This window comes from Chinchilla lanigera, unplaced genomic scaffold, assembly GCF_000276665.1.
Source record: "Chinchilla lanigera isolate Chin_1 unplaced genomic scaffold, ChiLan1.0 scaffold00024, whole genome shotgun sequence".
Taxonomy (NCBI): Eukaryota; Metazoa; Chordata; class Mammalia; order Rodentia; family Chinchillidae; genus Chinchilla; species Chinchilla lanigera.
The window spans coordinates 26,015,043-26,035,370 of NW_004955425.1; the positions used below are offsets into that span (position 1 = coordinate 26,015,043).

At 47.1% G+C, this 20,328-nt stretch overlaps 1 protein-coding gene across 1 annotated transcript; it reads left to right on the plus strand.

Moving 5' to 3' along the window:
• The first annotated feature begins 2,641 nt into the window (after positions 1-2,641).
• Enc1 (ectodermal-neural cortex 1 (with BTB domain)) lies at positions 2,642-14,220 on the plus strand. Its single transcript, XM_005386066.2, has 3 exons — positions 2,642-2,735; positions 6,036-7,851; positions 11,653-14,220. The coding sequence occupies exon 2, from the start codon at positions 6,050-6,052 to the stop codon at positions 7,817-7,819; it is 1,770 nt and encodes a 589-aa protein (XP_005386123.1). The 5' UTR covers positions 2,642-2,735; positions 6,036-6,049; the 3' UTR covers positions 7,820-7,851; positions 11,653-14,220.
• Positions 14,221-20,328: the final 6,108 nt, after the last annotated feature.

Sequence of the window (20,328 nt, forward strand, 5' to 3'; positions counted from 1 at the left end):
AGCCACAAGCAATTGCCCAACAGCCTGAAAACTCTGATAGATGGGCATGGGCGACGCAGCGTACCATTTGTATAGGAGGCCAGCACACGCACTTTCCCAAAATGTAAGCTTAGTTCCTGCATCTTCCAGCAGGAAAATGTTCTCCATTTTGCACAACTTACATAAACTAATTTCTTTACCTTTGTGTTGCTTATCTCCCTGAGACAGATGAAGCAGTGTATGCGGTCACTGAATACGTTTCAAGTTTTTTCAGTACATAACCTTTCCCTCTCTTATTGATGCCCAGCAAGTGACAGCACACGGTAGAAAAGACACAGAAAAATGGTGCCTGTGGCTGATGACACAAGGCTGGAGATTTCATTCCATTTTCAGCCCTGCCTCCTTAGTAAAGCTGTTTGCAAAGAGAAGTGAACTTTGCTGTCTCCTGGGTAAGGACACTGCAAATTCCAGGGGGTAAAGGTGCAACACAGATTACCAGTTCCCACTGTGGTGGCGCCTTGTGGCCACCAACTGGGATCCGCTAGGCCACCAACTGTTCCTGTGGGCCTCATCAAGGACCGTCTGACTGGAGCGAGAAGGACACACTCCCTGAGGAGGAAAAGTGTTGACTCTTATCATATGCAGAATGTGGATGATGTCAACATTTGGTCTTCAAAACCAACAGGCTTGGGTTTTACTCATGACCCAGACAAAGACGGCTAGAAAGTGTCCCGAAGGCACAAAGGATTCTATCCTGATGGCTTCCCACACTTGCCACAGGCCCCAGAAACATGTTTTTAAAAGACCCATGGAATAGTTACACGTTCCCACCTCCATCTTTTCAACACTTGCTTCTGGTGTCTACAGAGTTTCTAGTCCTTTGGTCTCCGCTGGTCTGCTCCTTTTTTTCCTGCAGGAACCCGCTCTGCTCGCCTCCTTTCCTCGGCTGCCAGGCCCTCTGGACCTGCACCTTGTTCTTACCTTGAGCGGATCGGGCCTCTCCAGCTTTGTGGAGCTCTCTGGAGCCAGGACTCTGCTCTAAACATTAAAATGCAAAACAGATTTTAAAGGGCTCTCGGTGCGGCTGAGTCAATACTAACAAAGGACTTCAGAGGGCAGTGTCTTTCTTTGGAAGCAGCGAAATTTCTCAGCGCGAGTGCAACGGCAGAGGGAAACTGAACTTGGATAAAGGACTCACAGTCTGAGCTCAGAAGCCTGTGGTCCCTGGAAGCTCCAGGTAGAGCGTTCTTCAGCCAGTTTAAACCATTTCTGACCTAGTATTTCAAGGAAAACGGAGGGTGAAGAGGAGGGGGCGGGCAGCGGCGGGGCCCTCACACTGCCAGGCGATTCACAATTCTCTGGCCCACGGTTTTCTCACCTGGGAGACAAGGGGCTGGAGCGGTAATCGCCACAGTTCATTCATAGACTTTATTCCAAATACCGAGCGGGAGGTGGGGGGGAACCCGGGCACTTTAGCTCGCAGTGGAGAGAGAAGGCCTTAGTGCCTAGGATTCCTAGTGATCGCCCCGCGAGATTATTTTCCGAATGATCTACCTCTCCGCCTGGCACACAGGCATCGAGAGTGTGTGTGCTGGGCTCTCTAGTGAACTCCAGGCAACGTCAAGCCGTAAAACGCAGGCAGGGCCGGTGTGAGAGGTGCCGGCTCCCCGCTTTGGCAGGGGCAGAGCTCGCTCAGCACAGGCGATTGGCTGCTGAGCACGCGGCCGGACAGCTCCCAGGCCCGGCTGCCGGGCGCGCCGGGCAGAGTCCGGCGGGTGGGGGTCCGGGGCGGCGGGTTGGGGGGGACGGCTCTCGAGTCCGTCCTGCCATCGAGAAGCCTAAATCCTGTCCTGCCCCACCCCGGTGTCCCCACAGTGAGCAGATTTGTGGGCCTCCCTCGCCACTGTCCCCCTCCGGTGTCCCACGCGCCAGCCCGTTACGGGTCAGTTGTGCTTGCCGCAGACGTCCCCTCGGCCCGGGCCACCCTGTCTCGGGCGGCGCGGGCTGCGACACCGTGGAGCGCACCGGGCTGCGCGGCCCTGCCTGTCCCCCCTTGTGCTGGGTCCCTCCGCTCTGGGGTCCATCCCTGGCTAGGCTGCAGGGAGGCGCAGATCTCTGAGCCCGGAAAACTCATTTTATCCGCGCTCGCGGAGGGCTGCAGCAGGAGTGGCTGGGAGCGTGCGTCCGCTTTGTCTGCGCTCCCGAGCCCCTCCCCCGCTTCCTCCGCTCACTCCCGACTCGCTCTCCCCGGCTCCTCTCCCCCTCCTCCTGCCGCCCTCCTCCCCCTCTTCCTCCCTCCCCCGTGCCGGATCTTTGCATGCGCGCCCCCTCCCTCCTCTCCCGCCGCGCCGCTTATAGCCCGGCGCGCGGGGCTGGGCGCAGAGCGCTCTGCAGCCGGTGAGGAGGTGGCGCGCGGAGCCCGGGTGCAGACGCCAGGCGGCCGCCGGCGCGCACGGCGCTTGAGCTCCCTCCCCCAGCGCGCACCGCCCGCCTCCTTCCGTGGCGCCTGCGGCCGCGGGCTCGCCGGCCTCCTCGACAAGCTCCGGAGCCACGCTGCTGGCCCGATCCGGGCCGCGAGAACCAGGCGAGCCGCCTGCCGCGTGGGCTCCGCGTGCCCAGCCCCGGCAGAGACCACCTCTCGGCTGGCGCCCCACGCGCACTTCTTTCGCCCGGGACCGAGACGCTCGCCTCGTCGCCTCCCCGCCCGTGACCGAGGCAGGAACCCAGCTGCTGTCGCTGAGGCGTCTCCACTTGCTGTGAGTTCCCCCACCACCCCGACCTGTTGCGGGCGCCGCGGCGAGCCAGGGGTGGCTGGGGCTGCGGGCGCCGGGCCGGGGCAGCTGTCCTGGGGGGAACCCCGGCGGCCGCCCCTGTCCTGGTGCCGCCCGCGGCAGCCCGACCCTGCGGGAGGGGCCTCCCCTCAGCGCGCGTTGCCCGGGCAAGCCGCGGGGGAGCGGAAAGCCACGGTGGGGACCCGACCCGCCAGCCTGGCTCACGTTGCAGCCTCCCCGGTTCCGGGGAAAGTTGGGGACATTCGCAGACACCCCTCGTGCGGGGCGCTTCTCTGTGGCCAGACGTCTGTGGGAAATGAATGAAAACTGGTTTCTGAAAAACTGGCTTCTCGTGCGTGCACTTGGCTTTCAGTGTAACATTATTAATCAAAGGATAGGAATGGCTGGGCGGGGTGGAGGTGAAACTGAACTAGTTGGACATGCAATTTGGTGTCGTCCTCACAGGCACGGTCAGCGCATGAGCGTTGCAACTATTGCAGCGGGTTGGGTGTTAAAATTATTTTTAAGGTCTTTATGATGTTGCATTGTTACCAGTAGTGTGAGGACTTGAGAATATCCGCCTAGTTTCCCTATTGCGGGCACTGCAATCCGGCTCACAGTCTGAAGACTTGGGGGCGCTAAACATTGCAGGAAGAGAGCCTAAGGAGCCTTAAGGGAATTGAAGTTACTGGAACTAAAAGCCCCTTTGATGTTCACAATAATAGCAGCCCTTTTCTCTGTCTTCTTTGTAGAAGCAGGTTAAGTATATGTGTGCATTTTTTTGTCCTTGTCTGTGGCATGCAAATATTGAACCTCTAGGGGCTTCAAAAATGCCAACAGAATGTTTCACTTTGTGTTGAAGGTGCGTTTGGTGACTGTCTAAATGGTCTTCTGCCGATATTTTGATGTTTGCCTAATTCCAAAGCAGGAAGCAAGTTGTTTCCCTTGGGTTTTCAAGTGCACCTTTTATTTTAATCATACATTACTGCAGGAATGTTAAACTTTGATGGTGACATTCTTTTCCATTTGGATGGTATCCAAGACGACAAGCTGCGCTCTCCCTCCTGGCTTTCTGGGCCAACCTGGAAAAGACAGCAGCATAAACACAGGGTGCAGAGCGATACACATCCTGTATCCCGAGGTCCTCTAAACAAACTGTTTTCTTAAGTGTGCACCTGGTTGGGAATGTTGTTTTATACCTGCGAATCTCACGTTCAGAGGCACGTGTCTGGGCCCCAAGGATTCCAGCCCAAAGAGCAGGCACTTTGATGCTTGTACCTAGTTCTTCTGCCAGAGATATCTCCTTTCTTTAGAGGAAAGGCAGCTTCCTAGGAGTATAGTATTGACAGGTTTAGACTTTCAATCTTCCTCCAAATACTAAAAGTTGAATGTACTCATTCAGAAGGCACCCGCAGCGGTGGAGCATACAAGGTAGATGTCTGAACACTCCACAAATCTGGTGCATGTAGGCACCCTTAGTGCTCATTCTCTAGATCTCTGGGCCTTGGTTAAGATGGACTTGCAGGTAGAGGGAGTTCAGGTGGGGGTGATGCTTGACCCCTCTCCTTTTTTACATCCTAAGTCCCTGGAGATTTCTAGGTGCTTTATAAAGTCCAATGCCAGAATTCGAAGTGTTAGACTGTGTTGCTTACTACCTCCTAGGAAGCCATGTTTATACATAATGAAAAGTTACATTTCAACAGTAAAAGCAAACTAGTTACATTACTTAATGATATGTGATCTGAATGTCACCGTCATGGGAGGCACCTGCTTTTGTTTTCAGTGCCTTCTCTCCCAGCTGGTTGGGAAAGTGTAGTTTAGATTTTCTACACCATACATCTGGTAAACCATTCATTTGCATTTATTAACAAATGGAACATAAATTAAAAAATAAATATTGAGTAGTTGAAGGAAAAACAAATGGTTTCAGCTGAGCTATGAGGCCTCTGGGTTTGAAACTGACACTGTAACCAGCTACAGTTTACCCTCTGGGGATAAAAATCTTCCTTAGGAACCCTTGGAAGGAGGAGGGTTCTTAAGGGCTTGATTCTTCTGAATTAGCAGAGGGCTGGAATACAGTCTGTATGCAAGGGGTTGGGTTTGGTGTTTGAAGATAGATCATAGGTATTTCCCATGTCTTTACCCTACGTTTTTTACTGCAGAAAACCAAAAGGTAGAATTTAGTTCTGCTGTAATTTTCAATATCCAGGAAAACATATTAGTCAGCAAATAAATTCTAGGATGGTCCTCAATTAACCATAGCTGGCAAAAGAATACATCTATGTGTACACACACACGCCTGTGTGGTTTTTAATTTAAATAAGGCAATGTTTGCATCTTGAACTTCCTATATGCAGGTGCCAGTATTTGCAGGTAACCATGAACACCATTTAATCAAACGAGGGGGTGAATGCATCCTTTGTTCTTGGGACTGGCTTTCCAAAAATTATTGCAGAGCTGGAAAAAATGGAAAAGCAGCAGTAGTGCACTACTCAAAATACTCTTCTTTTTCTGTGCCAAATCCTCATTTTGGAAGCTGTCCAGAGCAAGAAAGATGGGTGGCTACTGTGGCTGGAATCCACTCTGTACTTTTGCTTTAAGCATGTTGATCAATATATGGTAATGTTTATGCTGGAGTCCATTTAAAACGCTGCAGTGGGAGAGCTATCTGGTTAGAAATTATCTGTTAACATTTAAATAAAGGCCTGGCCATTGCAGAAGTTGGGCATTGACTATGTATGTGGAGTTTGGACCTTACCAAAGGAATTCTTAATGGAATTAATTATAAGGTATTTGTTTTACACATAGCTTTATGTAGCAGAGGGCATGAAAGCCAGAACCTGACCTGGCGTTACGAGAGCAGGGGGTTTGGCATTTTAAGTGGCCTTGCAGTGAATCAGCTGGACTCAAGGAGCTGTGCGAGACCTACTCCCCTTGGCTTTTGCTGACTTACATTCTCAAGGACTTCAGTGTCGTGGAAGTTGGCAGTCAGGTTTTCCAAGATGAACCTGCTTTTAAGCAGTGATTTTTTTTTTTTTTTTTCCTCTTAACAGTGTGGTTCTAACAGCTCAACAGTTATTACAGCCAAGGTGGTTGCTTCCAGGCAGTTGTCATAGGCTTTGTTATGGAATGGCCTTACCCTTGTCAGAAAAGTAGGCAGCAGGGCTGACTACAAAGTATCCAGTTTTCTTTGTCCAAAATGAGTGTTGCTTTTGTTTGGCTGCTGGGAACATCAGGAGCCTTTTGTTGAACCTTTATTTTGTTTTGTTTTGCTCTATGTTGTAGGGAGTGGAAACAAAATGTCAGTCAGTGTGCATGAGAACCGCAAGTCCAGGGCCAGCAGCGGCTCCATTAACATCTATCTGTTTCACAAGTCTTCCTACGCTGACAGTGTCCTCACGCACTTGAACCTTCTACGGCAGCAACGCCTCTTTACTGATGTGCTTCTCCACGCTGGAAATAGGACTTTCCCTTGCCACCGGGCGGTGCTGGCTGCGTGCAGCCGCTACTTTGAAGCCATGTTCAGCGGTGGCCTGAAAGAGAGCCAGGACAGTGAAGTCAACTTTGACAATTCCATCCACCCAGAAGTCTTGGAGTTGCTCCTTGACTATGCATACTCCTCCCGGGTCATCATCAATGAAGAAAATGCAGAATCACTCCTGGAAGCTGGTGACATGCTGGAGTTTCAAGACATAAGAGATGCATGTGCCGAATTCCTGGAAAAGAACCTGCATCCCACCAACTGCCTGGGTATGCTGCTGTTGTCCGATGCGCACCAATGCACCAAGCTGTACGAACTCTCCTGGAGAATGTGTCTCAGCAACTTCCAAACCATCAGGAAGAATGAAGACTTCCTCCAGCTGCCACAGGACATGGTTGTGCAGCTCCTATCCAGTGAAGAGTTGGAGACAGAAGATGAAAGGCTTGTATATGAGTCTGCAATTAACTGGATCAGTTACGACCTGAAGAAGCGCTATTGCTACCTCCCAGAACTGTTGCAGACGGTGAGGCTGGCACTCCTGCCTGCCATCTATCTCATGGAGAAGGTGGCCATGGAGGAGCTCATCACCAAACAGAGAAAGAGTAAGGAGATTGTGGAAGAGGCCATCCGGTGCAAACTGAAAATCCTGCAGAATGACGGTGTGGTGACCAGCCTCTGTGCCCGGCCTCGGAAAACAGGCCATGCCCTCTTCCTCCTGGGAGGACAGACTTTCATGTGTGATAAGCTGTATCTGGTAGACCAGAAGGCCAAAGAAATCATTCCCAAGGCTGATATTCCCAGCCCAAGGAAAGAGTTCAGTGCGTGTGCCATCGGCTGCAAAGTGTATATTACTGGGGGCCGGGGGTCTGAAAATGGAGTCTCGAAAGATGTCTGGGTCTATGATACCCTGCATGAGGAGTGGTCCAAAGCTGCCCCCATGCTGGTGGCCAGGTTTGGCCACGGCTCGGCTGAACTGAAGCACTGTCTGTATGTGGTTGGGGGACACACGGCCGCCACTGGCTGCCTCCCGGCCTCGCCCTCCGTCTCCCTAAAGCAAGTGGAACATTATGACCCCACAACCAACAAATGGACCATGGTAGCCCCCCTTCGAGAGGGTGTTAGCAATGCCGCTGTAGTGAGTGCCAAACTCAAGTTGTTTGCTTTCGGAGGTACCAGTGTCAGTCATGACAAGCTCCCCAAGGTTCAGTGTTATGATCAATGTGAAAACAGGTGGACAGTACCTGCCACCTGTCCCCAGCCCTGGCGTTACACAGCAGCAGCTGTGCTGGGGAACCAGATTTTTATTATGGGCGGAGATACAGAGTTCTCTGCCTGCTCTGCCTATAAATTCAACAGTGAAACTTACCAGTGGACCAAGGTGGGAGACGTGACAGCGAAGCGCATGAGCTGCCATGCCGTGGCCTCCGGAAACAAGCTCTACGTGGTTGGAGGATACTTTGGCATCCAGCGGTGCAAGACTTTGGACTGTTACGACCCCACTTTAGATGCATGGAACAGCATCACCACGGTCCCTTACTCGCTGATTCCCACTGCATTTGTCAGCACCTGGAAACATCTGCCTTCCTAATCATAGTCCATCTTAAAGAAAGACAGCATGAGGTAAGAGAAGGTTTGTGCTGGAGACGTAAGTATGCATTTTATTAGGTTGACTGTCTCACATTTGGAATGGAGAGTTTGGGATGACCCACACCACCTATAGGGAAGTACTACAAAAACTGTAAAAATAAAAGATTTTATACCCCCAGATTCTAAACCCTGGTGTCGACCACAGCTGTAACACCCTCATAAGCTAGAGGTTCTGAGTGATCAAGAGCCCCAGAATCACCCAGTGAACTTTCTAGAAACTGCCCATCCTAGAGACTGTTTCATGAGATCTGGGTAGGGCCCAAACATGAATATTTTTAAGCTTTTCTGGTGGTGCTAATGGACAGCATGCTTGAGAACCCCTGACCTCTGTCGATGGCACCAGCTCGTGTGTCTGGACCCCTCACTGTGTGCCTGGGGTGGTGCTGTGTGTTGCACATGGATCTTCCCATTTGATCCTTACAACAGCCCTAGGGGGTGTTACGACCCTCCTCTTTGTGCAGATGAAAACAGCTGGTGCACACAGAGGCTGAGCAAGTTGCCCAAGCCTGCAGGGCTTAATTAATAAGTGGTGGAGTTGGTCAAGAAGTCAGCCCAGGTAGCCTGTCTCATAGCACTTGAGCCTCCAGCTGACTGGCCACTTGGTAAACTTGAGTTTTGTATGGGTGTCATCCCAGGCTGATACTAGATTTTGCTTCCTGAAGCCCTTTCTGGATGGAATAGGATTTAAAAAATGTGTCGCTCAAGTTCTTTCCTAGTTTACTCTTTCCAAACTGAGTATTAGATTATGTAAATTTTTCTTCCCTCAAAATATAGCCCATTTTAGGGCATTTCTTAACTGTAAGGAGGATTCTAGAACTGTCCTTGTGAAAAGTTGCACCTACACTGTAGGCCTTTGATGAGCAGATACACTGACCCGTTGCCCTATAACTGCATCCTTTCAGAATTAGTCAGGCTGGCCTTATTGTTGGGACTAACAAAAGTTGTATTAAGTGTCATATCTGGGTCCATAATGGTTGTCTGTGTACTTAACAGTGTATTATACTCTTGGCTGTAATAATTAATCAGCCTACAAGTTGAGTATAGGCAAAGCTCACGGCTGCTTTGCTCCTGCTAAGCACTCTGAGGATTGGTCCCAGAATCACCCATGCACGTGTAAGTGTAGCACAGGACACAAGGAATGTGTAGATTTGTTTAGGTGATTCATGGGCCTATTACTAATAATACTAAGAGAAGAAGATAATTGCTTTGGAGGCACTACAGTGAAAGCCAACTCATGACTTGGGAACTTCTGGCCCTGTTTTCTGCAGTATTTCTTTCCCCTTCTCTTATTTACAGCTCATATAAAACATTAAAATAGCCTCACTTTCACATTTCATCTTTCTGTTCGTTTTGCTTCTTTTGCTTCTTCGGTTATCTCCTCCAGTCTGTTACAGTTAGCAGAATTCCTAGTAAAGCAGTATTTCCTTGGAATGAAGCTCCTTCAAAGGAGCGGGAACAGTCAGACGCCTGCTCTGGGAAGCCACCGGGTGCACAGCGTCCCACACCAAACTGGTTTTTGCAGCCTTGCTGGCATCTCAGTAATCCTGAATAAACAAACGCTCTGCAAGTGGTTATTTCATTTGAGATATGAATGTATGACTCAACTCCCAAGTAGTTTTAAAGAACCTCCTAGGCAAAAGCTTCAATTAACAGCACTAAATTAGGTGTTCATCCAGAACTGAGTGTATGTGTGCAGAAGAGACGTAAAAATTGCCAGGGACGGTAATGGTGCATCCATAATGCTAATTAGTAGACCGACTGGCATCCTTGGAGCCACGTAAGGACACTGAGACCGCAGCTATTTGTTCTGGTCCTAGCTTTAAGTTTTAGATCTCTTCTGCACTGAGACTGCTCCTCTGTGAAATGAGTGGTTTGAACTCTACTTACCCCAAGATCTGTCCAAATTCAGACTTGGACAAAAGTACCTAACCCAGTGCCTGGCATATATTCAGTATTTACAGTTTTCTTTCCTCTTTTCAATGGAGACTGTGGTCCGAGATCTAGCGGAGGTAGCTTTTGTGTGGTGGGAAAATCAGGTTTCTTTGACCATTATCTGTTGTCTTGGGTCTTCGCTTCTGGTTCCTCCGCTTTCAGCCAGAGCATGTTGGCAAACACTTGAATTCACCCTGTCCTGGTTATTTGAACCTAATCACAGACTTCCGGTCCCTGGGAAACAGAGCAAATAAAGTGCTGAGCTATATGTGAAACAACATCCTCTTCACCCTGCTGCCCCCAGCCAGAGTCAAGCACATAAAACCGAATTTGACAGGGCCAGGGTTGCTGCTTTTAACGGGCGTCGTGAGCGCCTGATCAAAGCTACTCTTTCAGTGTCTGACAGGGAGAATGTTGGTTTAAATTTCTAAAGTTTACTGCACACCAGATAGTGCTAAAACTTTCAAGCTGGATGGAGTGACGCAAAGCACTCAGTAGGTATCAGCCCTGGCCCCGTGCTCTTCCAGTGGAGGTGCTAAATGAATTAATCTAGTGCTGACAAAAACCTCCCTGGTCTAAAAGCTCATCTGCCAAGGAAGTTTTAACTACTGTGTCTCCTGCTGCTCCATCGGTGGGTGGGAAGAACAGAGAGGAAATTACTTTGATTATTCTCTATTTTCATGGTGCCTGTGATCCTATCAAGACAGCACTGGGACTTTCATTTGCTTTGTTTCTTCTCTTTGAGCCCCCCTCTCCTGTGTGAATGTGCAATGCCTTGAAATTTTATATTATTACAAGATACATTCTTTCAGCTAATGTGGATATACAGGTTGCAAGGAGGTGGAGCTGGGGGATGACACCATAGTCTAAGGAATGCCTTGAAGGCTTGAATCACTGTTAGGAAACAGCCAAAAGCAACAGCAAGGAAGTGAATCAGACTCCTGAACACATAAAAGCAAAGTGAGAAGAATTCACTGAAATTAATGAATGGCCTCTTCAGCATTCCCTTTGTCTATACTTAAGAGTTACAGCGCAGGAATACAGATTCCAAAACTAGACCTAGAAGTGTGCTTTCTGAGCAGATTGGGTATTTTAAAAGCCCTGTGCAAGATTTCCCAGTATGAAATCAGATATAAATAAGTGGGCAGAGTGAGTAGTGCGAGAAAACGCCAAGCTTGGTGGTCACAGTAGCTCGAGTTTATATGCACCCTGAAGTTGGTAGATTCCATTGATAATAGTACTGTGCTAACGGACTCGGAGAATGAACTCCAGCTTTGGTCTGTCTGGTACGTGGTCATATGAAAGGCAGTAAGACTGATTTCTGCCATAATAAATCATAGAGATGCATTTAAATAAAGAGGATTAATAGGTCTGCTTTCTATATGGTGAATAAATTTAATTTGAAATCCTTTATGGTAACTAGGCCTGGAGGGTTTGCATAGGAATCTCCTCCTTTTGATCCCCTCGTGATCACTTCACAGTGACTCTGTTTAAGCAGGAATTTTATGAATGTTGGCAACAGATGCACCTAAATGCATAGATTTGAATTTGAACATATGTTTCGGGAAGAAGTAAAGGCCTCCTTTGGACACTGTTGTCTTTGGTCAGGCTGCCATCTGCATGGGCATGCGTGTACCTGTGTGCATACATTCAGTTCGTTCTGACAATCTTTGCATGGTTCCTGCTGAACATACAATTAAGACCCTTAGAAGCAGTATTGTCCATGTCTGTCCGGAGTGAAAGTTTTAAAAATTTTGTAATTACTGAAAAAGTTCTCAAAGTGGTGATTTAGACAAACCCTTCATGCTTCCTTTTTTTTCTTTGTTTCTTTTTCTGTTTCAGCTTCCCCCATCACCGGGTGAGAGACAATACGAGATTTCTGCTTTGGAGAAGCCAAGTGTAATGAAGTGAGAAGAGGCACCGGCATCGAGCAACACCCACCGCACCTTGGCGGTGCCCCTCGTGGACATGAAGGAAGGGGTGAGGGAGGGGGTGGGGCTTTCCGTGTGAGTAGCACATGGTTTAAATATGAATGGGTGAACCTGTGATCTAGTCCTTGTCTTGTAATTGTGGATTAATGTCAGCGTTAATCAGCCCCTCAAAGGGAAAGAAAAGCTGGACCTTTTCTCTTGCTGTACCACATTCAGCATTTGATTTCCATGGGCTCCACCATTTATGTGTAAAATTTGAAATGGTTGTCAGCTCTCTCTGAGGAGCGAGCCTGAAGCCTTCTTCACACCAGCTGCTGTTGGAGGTTCAAAGCCCAAAGCCCCAGTGTGGGCCGGGAGGGATGCTGGCTGGGCTGGCTGAAGAATGAGGAGCGCCCGACTCTCCCTAATCCTGAAGGGGTGGGCTGTGCTTCCCAGGACCGTCCGAACAATGGGGACATTATTGTAGTTAACCGTTGAGTAGTAGATGTGCTTTTCTATTTATAAGTGACTTTAAACTTTCCCTTGGCTGTTAAGAAATTTGTTATAGATTTAGCTATTTATTGTTCGATGCCTGCATGCTGAAACAATTCTTACGGTTGTCTTCACGTGTATGGACGTGTGTGAACAGTTGTATGTTTTGCACATTCTGTAGCTGTTGATGTGCTTTGCTGCACAAAATGAAAACTTTTGAATTATAAGTTGGAGCATAACTGGAGGGTGGGGGGGTTGGGGGGGTTTGTTCAAATGTCAAGACAGGGAAAGAGTACAAGACAGAAAATGAAAATTACATCCCAGAGGTACTGAAACCATGGGGGGTCACTTTTCTTAGATGCCCACCTTTTAATGGGGTTTCATGGGGCATGGTCATGCAGATGGCTGGGAGGATGAAAGTAGAATTCTTCTTTCTGCTCTTTTCCTTTCCGTCTGCTACCTAACTTCAGTCTCAGCTGCTGAAATTTGGAAAGGACCAAATCGCTTTACGTTTTTTTGTTTTCTTTCTTTGTAGAATATCCTGAAATCCTGGAAAATCCTATGGACTAGTTCTGTATATAGGGCAGAGATAAAGATGTTGTCCAAAGTTTATTTATTTAACTATTTATTACCCTATGAGAAAGCTTTGCCATAGCCACACTTGATGGGAAAAATGAAAATGTCACAGGCCCAAATTAATTTACTGACCACATTCGCTTGACTCCTTGCAGTCTGATTGAGCAAGCGCTACAAGTTCTTTAGGGAAACACTCAGAGTGGTACAAGACACACTTGTTGTTCTTCTTTAGGTAAAAGTTGGGAGAACTCTTTGGTATACAGAAGTGACACGATGGGTCACAAAACACCAAAGAAATGTAAGCAGTGGCCCAGTGGAGAGGTTTTCTGGTCCAGCTGGGAGCCAGTTGTGAATACATTCTTTGCTCTGTGGAGTGCTTATTTACTGACCCTGTGCCGTGGTAGGTATTAGTGCTAGACTCGTAGGTGCTTCCTTCTGCAGAGTTGTCTGGGGAAAACCAGAGTTTGCAATTTGATCTGCTTTTGTCCATGTTTCTCATATTGCTGTATCTTAGAAAATAGGGTCAAGACTGATAACCTTTGATGTTGTGAGTGTTTGCATCGTCTGATGACAGATAAACCCTTAACGTTTTCCTCCACATTAATACTTTCAGTGTGCATGTCTGTCCATGCCGTGGCCAAGTAGACTGTAGTTGGACCAAATTACATAAATGAGCCGTCGGAATAAAAGAATCCCAGTGCTCTCCAGCAGCGAGTCCTTGGATGTGTTCTAAGCAATGCAAATGTCTAATTGTCTCCTGGCAGCATAGTCAGGGTCATTATATTGTCGCAGTTACAGCTAGTTTATGATGCAAATCTGTCGAGAGATGTATGTGTCACTGTGTGGCTCTGAAAGCAGGAAGAATTTTCTGCAGCTGTTTCAAAGTTGTGGCCCGTCCTTGAATCCTCTATTAATTACTATGTGTGAGCCAGCGGGAGCCACCGAAAGGGTGGGCCCCCAGCCTGCGAGGAACTTTCTGGGCTCCTGGTCTTTGAATTGATGCAGGCATTTGGGATTGCTACTTGACCATTCGCACCCTGTGAAATGCCCTGCACTTTGAAGCAAATACAATTCACAGCACAGTACACACAAAAAAACTTTGGCATAAGACAGAGAAGGTTCTTCTTATTTTGTGGGCTGGTTGCTGTAGAAACGGATAACAAAGGGCAGCCTTCCACTTCTGGTATAATTGTGTAGCTCCCTTTCTCTGGGCTTGACACCTGTCTGAATAAGAGTGATTAGAGCCGTGTACTATCCCCCTCTTGGCTATTGAATATGTGACTCACGTACTGAACTCTATAAGTTAGTAAAATGTTCGTGTTCCTATGTACTTGTTTGCTACTACTACATTTTTGAGGTTTTGTAAAACTGTTATTTTTTTTTTCACAATGTGAAACTGAAGGTCAATAAATTATTAGAGATTTTCTCTTCATTGTGTGTGGAGGTCTTGTCTTGATTGGAATGCAGTGTAACTTTAGGCATTGAAAACTTGAGCTTTTCTCATTTAATCCAAAAGGGTCATTTCAAATATTTTTCCGAATGTATTTTATTTCTCTGTTTTGTCAAGTATTTATTAAAGTCTTGCACATTAAATAAAACGTTTGGCCCGTGAGATACCTCTTTCAGCAGAGCAGCATACCTTGTTTATGTATCACTTATTCATTGGAATACAAAGTCACTGTGTAGTATTAAGATAGCAGACTGTATACTAGGAGGAATTTAGTTTTTGTGTTCCTCAGGTGGGCTATAATTTGATAGCTGCTGGAGATGGGGCTGGAGTTTGGTCCTGTTCATGTACTAACACCCCCCCTTAGCAGTCATTCAAGGGAAGTAAAACTACCTGCAGTTCATTTCTTGGTAATGACCACGGGAAACAAGTGTGACCCTTCCAACTCAGCTGCTTCCAAGATACCGGCTGCCCCCGGCTGGCTCTGTGTGACCAGGTGGAAGCACCTGTCCCACCCTCGTGGTGGCTCCTATCACACTGAGGACTTTATCACACCTTTACCACTTAGGCCAGACCCCTTGCTTTAGTGTGCAGAGCTATGTCGGGCATAATCTTTCATGGCTGGGAAATAAATACTACCTAATTGGAACTCTGGGAGCACTTACAAGTATCAGAATGCAATTACAGCTTTTGGACTTTGACCAAGATGCCAGGGCAGATGCCTTAGGTTCGACAGAAGGTTTCACGCTGGGCGAGGCTGGTATAGGACCAAGCCTTTGGAAAGGCACAGTGTGTACAGCCCATGGGAACTGTGTGTGTGACACTGCGTGTATGACACCAAATTGCGAAGGAAGGCAAGTTAGTCAGGAGTCTATGGGTGGGACTTGGCTTCTCTGAAAGCCTTGATGTTAATCCTTAGAAGGGTGGAGGAAAATTCCTGGAGAGATGACTGCAAACCTTTCATTCTTGGCATTTTTTTGTCATTTCAGCTGGGACATTAAGGAGATACTTCAAGTTCTTAATTGTCCCTTCATTCAAGCATTCATGTCAGCCAAGACACATTTTGGGTGGCTTTTGGCCAAGTGTCGTAGCAGCCTGGCAGCAGCGATGGAACCGTTGGAAGTTGGCAGTCCAGGGCTGGGACTGCACCGCCATAGGGCTGTCAGGGGCCTGGGGCTCTTCGTGCTTTCCATCCGGGCTTGAGCCGTTAGTCATGCTCACAAGATAGCGCTTGTATCTCAGCGTCACATCTACTTTCCAGGCAGCAAAAGGAGACGAGAAAGATGTATGCTGGAGGGGACTCTACATTTTTCTTGGAGTAGTAATAGTTCACCCAATGGGTTCACTTGGGGGACTTCACATTTCCCTCTTGTTGGCCAGAACTAGGTCTTGGGAACTTCCCGAGATGAAAGGGAAGCTGCAGAGGGAGTGCTTTCACTGTGCATAGTCGTGATTTTATTAGTAAGGAACAAAGGAAGGACAGACATTGGATGGGCAGTTACACAGACCCTGGCATGGATGGGGCTACCTACTGCTGCGGCTAATCGGAGCCACTGTAAGCGGCCTGGCTTTCTGAGTGCCTCCCCTGAGCAGGGGATTGCTAAGGATTCGATGTGAATCTCACTGAATCCTCACCACAAATGTAGGTAAGTGCAGCATTTCTCAGCAGGACTAATACTGTCACATAGCAAGAATTAATAACACACTAAGCTTGAGACAAAGCACCAAGGTCCTCCCTGACACAGAGCAGGTCCAAAGTAATTTTCACCTGTCAGTGGGAAAAATACGTAAGTGCCGGGACTCTGAAAGGTTTGCCTCCCCGTGGTGGCCTGATCACCCTCGCAGCAACCCTGCCACAGCAGGCTTAGTATTACCTGCGTCTTCAGAGGAACCGGTTGTGTGTGTGTGTGTGTGTGTGTGTGTGTGTGTGAGAGAGAGAGAGAGAGAGAGAGAGAGAGACTGCCTAAGGGTGTGCTGGAGCTGGGTGTCTGGGCAGGCTGTCTGGGCCATGCTCCAGGGAGCAGAGCCGACTAGGAGGCAGGGCTGCCTGGGTCCTCAGGGTCTGAGGACATGGCTTGGTGAGATGACCCAGGAGTCTGGCAGCTGGGGTGCCTGCCCAGACATGAGGACTCTATGCAGACTCAAACTGCTCTTCGATAACTGGTTTCCAAAGAGAAGGTTGTAGAGAATTTAAATGGAGGCTCTGGATGGTGGTCATACTTGATAATTTACTGAACTGTACACTGACACTTTTTTCTTAGTATCTCTAGTACTGTGTAATTTACCTACAAAGTCACCATACAGACATCAATCTCATAAGGTCCCAGAAAGACACCCCCTTTTTAAAATTGCGGTTCTGGGCATCAAACCCAGGGCCTTATGCATGCAAGGCAAGAGCTCTACCAATGAGCCACATCCTCAGCCCAAGAAGCCTGTTTTAAAGTGATTGGTTTTATTTATTTTTTATTAGTACAGATTTGCAGTAATAACGATTACATTCCTCCTGGGGAGTTGGTACATATGCAGAACACATCTTAATTCTTTTTCCCCCCTTCCCTCGTTTCCATCTCTTGGTCCCATAAAGTGATTGTTTTTTTTAAAATTTTTATTTTTATTGGTACGTGTTTTCAGTATACCGTGATTCCGTTCCTCATAGAAAGTCAGTACGCATACCTAACACATCTTAATTCTGTTCCCATCCCCTTGCCCTTGCCTCACCCCACCCACCATCTCTTGGTCCCCTTCCCTCCTGTGAAAGAGCTATCTCCCAACTTTTGTTTTGCTCTTTTTATATTTTGGGTGTTTTCATATAAGAGAAACCAGGTGGCATTTAAGCTTGTGTGTCTGATTTGTTTCATTTAACACTACGGTCTCCAGGGAAATCCATGTTCCCACAAATGACTCTTTTATCCTTTATGATGGAGTAGTAGAGAGTACTATACTCCATTGCATATAAATACCACACTTTCTCTATCCATTCATCTGTCGATGGGCAGATAGGCAGCTTCCAACATTTAGGTATTAGGAGCTGTGCTGTTGTAAACATGGGTGTGTAGAAAATTTAAATGGAGGCCCTGGGAGGTAGTTACACTTGATAACTGTAATATGATGTCCTTATTTTTTTCATGGAGATACCTAGAAATGGAATAGCTGGGTGAAATGGAATTTCTTATTTTAGTTTTTGGGGAACTCTCCACACGGACTTCCCTAGTGATTATACTAGATTACATCTTCACCCCCAATGTAGAAGGCTTCCTTTTCCCCACAGCTTTGCCAGAATCCGTTCCCAGTTGATTTTGTTGACGGTCATTCTTTCTGGAGTGAGATAGACTCCCAGGGTTGTTTTAATTTGCGTTTTTCAGATAGCCAGAAATGTTGAACATTTTTCATAAATTTATTGGCCACTGTCCTTCTGAGAAGTTTGTTCATTTTCAGTTGCCCATTTATTGATTAGATCTTTTATTTGGGAGTACAATGACTCTTTTTATACTTTCTATTTGTAAAATATTTATTGACTGGATGATTGACTATACATAGGGATCTTGGCCTGATCATATATAAGAAAAGAACTCTGACTCACAATCTGCAGTAACCAGCCTGGGAAACCAGCCTATTATCTAAATATCAGCTGTCTATAAGTCAGATTTATAGGAAGTCAGACCACTATCTCCAGAAGGCCAAATAATAACCCTGATAAAAATTAGCCTCGAGGTAGGAGGATCCCAAGTCTGAGCCTCCCCTAGGATGCTAACTCTGAGACTTAAAAGGCCCTGTTCCCCCCGCAAAAGCTAGGGATGTAGCTCAGTCCAAAGATCCTGTGTTCAACCCCCAGTGTTAAAAAACAAAAAACAAACAGCCAGGATTTGACTAATAACTGATAGCTTCCTTAATCTTTGTCCTGGCTTCCAACTTAGGACCAACCAGAGAAAACGAAATACGTTCTCCTGCGAAGTCACAGGGCGGCCTGCTTCTTGTGGTGCACCTGCAGCACCTGCCGCTGGTCTCCCGTCTACTCAAAGCCTCCCCTTTGGCCCACAGTAGAACTTTTCCTCTTCGGTCTTCTTTTGAGTCTCTGCCAACCGCCAAGCCGTGGTAGCTAACTAACTCCCTTGCTGTATAGCAAGCTCTGAATAAATAGCCTTTGCTTGTTCTCATTCGGTTCATCTCTGTTTCTTCCCACAGACAAATGTTTGTCCAATAAAATAATTAACTATTTTAATAAAAAGGGTCACAGAAATGAAGTGGGGATCAAGCTGTGTGCTCTGGGCAAGCGAGGGGTTTGGAAGCCTGCTGTTGTCATCCTGAGAGTGCGTGAATAAAATGCACACAATTCATACATCATGGAAAAAAATGGATTTTATGTTAATGGGGTTGAGATGAGGGCATCTGGCTTGGCAAAAGCAGAACAGTTTCTTTGTGTGGGAATATTTTGAATAAAGCCTGGACACTTACATAAGTTTTACAGCCATATTCATGATACATATGAATGTATCAATAAATGCAAAAACTTCGCAGTTAATTCCTGGTCTTGCCTGTTGCAAATCTTAAGTGCTTCGCCTGTCTGACACATACTCAGACTAAGCCATCTGTCCTGCATTTGAATTTAATCATCGACAATGAATTTTAAAGCTCTGTTATTTGTCAGACATTGGACAATTAGGTGCCAGACCTAACATTCAGAGGGGAAAAAGTGTACATTGAGGCACGACTATGAATTAAAAGAAATTTGACTAAGTAAATTATAAATCTACTATGATCTTGTCCAGCTCTGCCTACAGCCCGGCTTGCTTTGTGAGTCTGGGGAAAACCAAAGGAGACAAAGTTTCTGTCTCTCTTTCTCTCACTCTCTCTCTCTCTCTCTCTCTCTCTCTCTCTCTCTCTTGTTTCCTTGGCAACCATAATCTTTATCTCTGCAAAGATGGGGGACTGCAGCTTTGAGAAAAGGCAGTTGGAATTTCAGCAAGTCTCTCACTAATCCTTTTCTTGTGTTATCAGATGGTTTGTTTTGTTAGGAAAAGTTATTTTACACCTCTCTCTTAGATAGTGTTGGGAAGTTTATTGGATATCCTAAAAAGGTGGAGAGGATTTTTTTCCCTTGCACAAGATACGCTATTGTAAACACAAAGATGAGATCAGCCTTTGGTAGAGAGGAACTAGGCATCTGCAAGTATAAACTAAAAGTCTCTTTTCCCCACTGAGGTTCTAACTAATACGTGTGCAAGCTCTAAATCACAAACCCTCTGCCCACTCACCCACCCACATACACTCTGGCAGAGGCTTTTCTGTCAGGAGGACCATTCTGAGAGAATAAATCTTGGGATTTTGAAATGATTAATACACAATGAAACACAGGAATGAGGTGGATGAGGAAAAGTAGAACCTACCCTTGAGGCAGTGTGTCCGGACGGTGGTGACCCTCTTTGGATCCTTTTTGGTACTTTCTGAGAGTCCATCTATTTAAGAGATATGTGTTATGGGGAAGGGTGTCAGCCAGTACCCTGGTCTGAAATGGGGATACCTCAGCTACATTTTGAGGGCTATCAGCCACTTACACATTCCTGTGAATCAGGCCGAGCTGAAGGGGCTGGGGGCTGCGAGTGGGGCTCAGGCACTGAGGCACATCTGAGGGGACACTGAGAATTAACAGGCTTACAGGGGAGGGAGAAGAATGAGAAAGGCAAAATTTTATCCCAAAAGGATGGCTGGGGAAGTGGAGGGGCAGAATAGGTAGAAGACAGGATTTTTAGTGTTGTGCAACTACCTGGAAAGATACTGTCATGGTGGGTATGTATCAGACATCTGTCTTTGTTTGTTTGTTTGGTTTTATTTTGTGTTTTTGAGACAGGGTCTCACTATGCAGTTCAGGCTGGCCTTGAGCTCACTTTGTAGCCCAGGCTGGTCTTGAACTCGCAACGATCCTCATGCCTCAGTCTCCCGAGTGCTGGGATTACAGGTGTGTGCCACCATGCCCAGCTCAGACATTTGTCAAAGCCCATGGGAGGTGCAAGAGAGAAACCTAGTGTTAACTCTGGACCCTGGGCGATAATGATGTGTCAGTGTGGTTCCCCAACAGATGCACGTGTAAAAAATGTA

Bases quoted from the DNA above. Each gene is read 5' to 3' on its own strand.
- Enc1 (XM_005386066.2), top strand. From the start codon at position 6,050: ATGTCAGTCAGTGTGCATGAGAACCGCAAGTCCAGGGCCAGCAGCGGC.